This window comes from Pyxicephalus adspersus, chromosome 5, assembly GCF_032062135.1.
Source record: "Pyxicephalus adspersus chromosome 5, UCB_Pads_2.0, whole genome shotgun sequence".
NCBI lineage: Eukaryota > Metazoa > Chordata > Amphibia > Anura > Pyxicephalidae > Pyxicephalus > Pyxicephalus adspersus.
The window spans coordinates 133,523,865-133,528,734 of NC_092862.1; the positions used below are offsets into that span (position 1 = coordinate 133,523,865).

The window sequence follows — 4,870 nt, forward strand, 5'->3', positions numbered from 1 at the left end:
ACCTGAAAGTTATTTCAAGGCTTTCCTCATGTTAAAAAGGTTGTGAAAGGCCACCCTGGATGGTCAATACAAAGAGAGTGCCTTAAATACTGCCTAAATACTGAACAATAATCTGCAAATTACTGTTAGTTGTACATAGTTTGAAATGCCTGATGGGGTTGGTTTTAGCACTTTGAGGTTCAGAGACCTGTAAGTGAAAGTGGAATCGTCAGATTTTCCAGAATGTTTACAACCAGCTAAATCAAGATCAACACATGTTGAAATCATTTTTTTTTTGTTCTGTTTACAGGTTCACACATTTCGACTTGGAGACATGCATGTATGATTATGTTGCTGTTTATGATGGTTCAGACATCCATGGTCCTCAGATAAACAAGTTCTGTGGCAAGTCCCTTCCTCCCATTTTGAAGAGTCCAAGTAATAATTTGTTCCTGGTATTCTATACCAATGGTTACGGTACTGCTGGAGGGTGGAGAGCTTCCTTTAGAGAGACGCTAGGTAAGAAATACAGCGATAGAATGCTGTAGTCAACCACAAGTCTGAAATGGCTCTAAACTTTCTGAGGTCTTGCCAAAACAGAAAAAAAGTAGATTTTGGCTGAACATTAGGCAGATTTTGGCCGTTGAACATTATTAGGTTGGTGAAGAATCCAACATGAAAGGTTAATGCCCTCTTAAAATGCTGCATATACGTTAAATGGCACCATTACCTAATTATTGCTGGCTAGAACAGATTCTTTATATATCAGATGTCATGCAGGCTCATCATGTGACAGTTATCACATATAAAATGTTTGCCGTGTTCCAGTACTTGTCCATGCCTCTTGGCATACGGTTTGGTTGAATGTGTTCCAAAACTGATGCAGAAAGTATGACTATTAGTCACCAGAAGTGCTTCAGTCATTGGGAGTAACCCACAGACACAAGAATGCCTCGCACTGAAACTAGAAGTTCCCATGTGCCTAAATACTGATCATCATATGCTTCAAAATGCAGAACTCTGTGAAGACAGAATTGCCTAGGGTGGATTTTGTAGTCTAGCATTATTAGTAATATAAAGGTGAGGAATTTATATAAGCATTTAGAATATTTTAACAAGACATTAAAGGCAACCTGTAAGCACAGAATTATAGGAGATGGCTTTACAGACTTGTTAGTTAAGCTTCAGGGTCCAGGTATATTATGATTGTGGATTTATTACAAGGTAAATCACTGACCTGGAATAAGGTATGAAGTCATATAATGGCATTTCCCATTTTTTAATTTTGAAAGATTAATTTAAAAGTTGTCCTGGGTCACTGACTTATAGCACTAAAATAAAAATCAGCTGCCATTTTTAAAAGTGGGCTCATCAGTGACAGCCTCCATAGCTCTCAATAAATATTTCCCCTACACGAGCTAAGCTGCCCATACTGACCTCTAAAACTCGAACTGCTTGGTTGCTTCATTGATTCTCTGCTTTCAATACTTAGTCAAGATCTCAAAATAGTATGTAGATTAGGTGTTTTGACCCCTAATTTTGATGCAGAATTTCGACCTTGGCCCCCCGTTCCACCATACCGCTGATGATCTTCCAGCTAGAGATCTAAGGGTCTCCCCTTTACATAAGTTTCCGTTGAAACCTTAGCTTGTCACCCACAAAATATTAACTCTGAAACTGTAACATGGCAGGGTAATGCATTTCAGAAGTTGTTTTAGGTTCTTTACATTATAAGGTTGAATAGTTGAAAACTGTAACTACTTGCTGAGTCTTGGTGGTTTTTAAGACCTGCAAACTTCAATCTTAGAACATTGCTTTAAGTTGTTTTAGTCCAAACCGGTTCACTTTTACCATTACTTCTTCAATTTAGGAATGATTTTCCAAACTCTCAAAGCACAATAGCTCCCTCTGTTGCATATGTATAGCTAAATAGATAAATCTTGCCTCTCAATTATTGGTGTGACCCTTTTTTTCTCATATCACATTTGAATCATACCCTAAATGCCCATAAAGAGCTCTATTTATAAAGCTGGGAATGTGACATTCCCTAAAATATTACTTTGTGGTAATCTTCCAGGTCCATGTGTCTTAATGGCAGTGATTGCTTCCCACCAGGGAATGTTTGAGGGGAGATTTACAGTTTTAAAAAGAGAGCCCAAAATTTGTTTGCCATCTGTTTGTGTCTCCTAAATTCCTATCAAGCTATAACTGAGAGTTCCTGATTTATGAATGAACCTGAACAAGCATAATTAAAGTGGAACTAAAGTAAAAAAAAAAAAAAAAATTAATATCCCACTTACATTTAAACACGCAGATCCCTGGATGGACTGGACCTTTCCCTGATGCGGTCCTGTGCCATCCTGGAATTCTTTTTTGTCCCAGAGAAAAGGAAGCTCAGGCTACAAAGCCTGCTGTAAAAGGAAAAAAAGAAAGCTGATTTCACTGCCCATGTGTGAGCTCGAAATCTCTTTCCCCCTAGTGAAAAAAAATGCCCCTTCTGTGCATGCCCGATGTCAGGTAATAGTACAGTTGACAATCAAAAACCTGGCCATTAATAATCCAGTTCCTTCAGTTTTCCGGAATGAATTTGGGACCACATTTTCAATACAGGGACCGTAGTACACTGTTTGGCCACTTATGTTTTGATGGCACTGTTCTGCAGAAACAGCCGTTAAGTCTTGCTTGCTACAATAAATACATGTTAAGACGTCCCTGCTGCCTGCTGTCTGGAACTGTGCCAGTTGTCTGCGGGTGCTGTGAGAGGAAGGCTGGCCTGTGTGTGACGATAAGTATAACTTTCAAAAATACAGAATTTTCGAAAAACAGTCACTCCTCAGGTCCAGAGGTTGCCAGATTTTGGAATGTCAACTGTAGCTCAAACAGCAGCTAAATTACAGCATAACTGGTGCTACAAATCAATTGCAAACTCCTGCAAACATTGGGGAAGACTACGCTCAGATGATACCTTTAAGCATAGTCATCATTTTTTAGGTAGAACTGACTCTAAAATAAGTTTAAAAAAAACAACTGCAGAGTTTAGCTGCAGGTCAGGCAATTTACTAAAGTAGAGCTGAAATTCATATTTGCAGCATCCTAGTATTGTGCCTGATTTATTAAAGCTCTCCAAGGCTTTCATCAGTGATTTTCAGATCTGTTTCAGGTACGCTGGATCTCCCAGGTTCACTGATGTAAGTGTATCTTCTACAGGCCCAAAACAATAGACAGGAGTCTCCGTTTTTTTTTACATTGTTCTTTTTGAAGTAATAATTGTATAACCATGACATGTACTATAAACTGTAGGATTGAATTTAAGGGTTGAGGATCTGCACAAAGGTTGGGGGTCTCTTACTTTTTCATATTTTTCATGATTTCCAGACATCCACAAATCTTACAATCAGTATAAATATTCAAGCTTTCTGAAATGGCTGAAAAATATATCCCTGCATGTGTTGTTTCTTTTCAGAAGTGAAATGTGTGTTATCACATGCTTATCAGATGCTTGTGTATGTTTTAGTTACCACCCAAACATGGAAAGTTCTGAATGTTAGCACTCTAACTTGCAATTTTGTAGCCAAATAGAAAATTGCTAAAGTGTTACATTTGTAATTGTAAATTTTGTAACAACTTTGCAGTCTTGGCCACCGAAATAATTAACAGTTGAAAGCACCAAGGTGTTCTGAAAAACGACCAACAAAAAAAGAAAGTGTCATGGACGGTACCTGAATCTGATGATGTCTAAACTGATCTGCTACCTAAATCATGCAGCTGGTTCATATTGTTCATTAATTCTCCCTTGAGGTGCAAAGTAAATCTACAATTGTATTCCTTTGCAACTATTATCTGTTAAAGGAAACCTCCAAACTATTTATTGTATTTACAGGAAATAACATTGTGCAAATATGTAATGCAGCCCATAATAAATTGTTATTGTTAATAGCTTTGCTTTCTTTCAACATAACCTGTTACTTTGTTTATTCAGAATTGGGCATTTAACTCATGCAACATCAAAAACTGTAAAATGTAATTATGTTATGGTAGCTATCTGCTTAGAGATAAGCGTTCAGAAGCAGTCATATTAGTATATATATATATCTGCATCTCCTTTTTTATTCATCAGGTCCCCATCAGGGATGTGGCGGCTATCTCACCAATGCCATCGGTCATTTCAGCTCTCCAGACTCCAATCATGATGGAAAATATGACAAGAACCTGAACTGTGTTTGGACCATTGCAGCCTCTGAAAACAAAGAGATTAAACTGACATTTACAGGGTTTCTCCTGGAATCAGAGGTTGCAAGAGATTGCAGATATGACTTTGTCAAGGTAAGGAGACAGAAATGTGTTAATTATCAGTAAATTTGTTGTGGGTTCTAAATAGAGAAGTGCAAACTTATTTACTGAGTTTATTATCCAAGATTCAGCGGATTCACATTTGGCAGAGATTTAAAACAGAACCAAACTCTAGTTTGCCTTTTTTTTTTTTTGATAATTCGGAAATATAGCATGGTGTCTCCATGATACGATGATAATGGCTGTGCAGGCTCTATGCTGATACCAGTCTGTATGCCCTTCATCAGCAATAATCTTCAAGAAGGAGGCTAGACTTCCTAAATCCTGATGGTCACCAGGCTCTTCTGCACCATCAGGGCTCTAAAATGTGGTTTGGACTGATGTGTATGAATTAAAGGCATCTGACCTGTCCTATGTAAGTAGACCATTTGCTTTTCTCCTTGATGACCCTGTCAATTAATATTTACCTTATTATTATAGTACAGGTAGCAAATAATGTTGAATACTTGGATAAAAGTGAAGTGTAATAGAAATAGACCTCTCCCTACCTGTTCAACAGTTTCCTGATAATAAAATGGAAATAGTTCTTCTGCCATAAAGC

At 37.6% G+C, this 4,870-nt stretch overlaps 1 protein-coding gene across 1 annotated transcript in view; it reads left to right on the top strand.

Moving 5' to 3' along the window:
• The window catches only part of CUBN (cubilin), a gene marked incomplete in the record, with an annotated part of 126,605 nt that overhangs the window by 110,696 nt on the left and 11,039 nt on the right, over nucleotides 1-4,870 (top strand). The window contains 2 exon segments of the mRNA XM_072412780.1: nucleotides 290-498; nucleotides 4,097-4,302. Coding sequence (XP_072268881.1) covers nucleotides 290-498; nucleotides 4,097-4,302 — 415 coding nt within the window.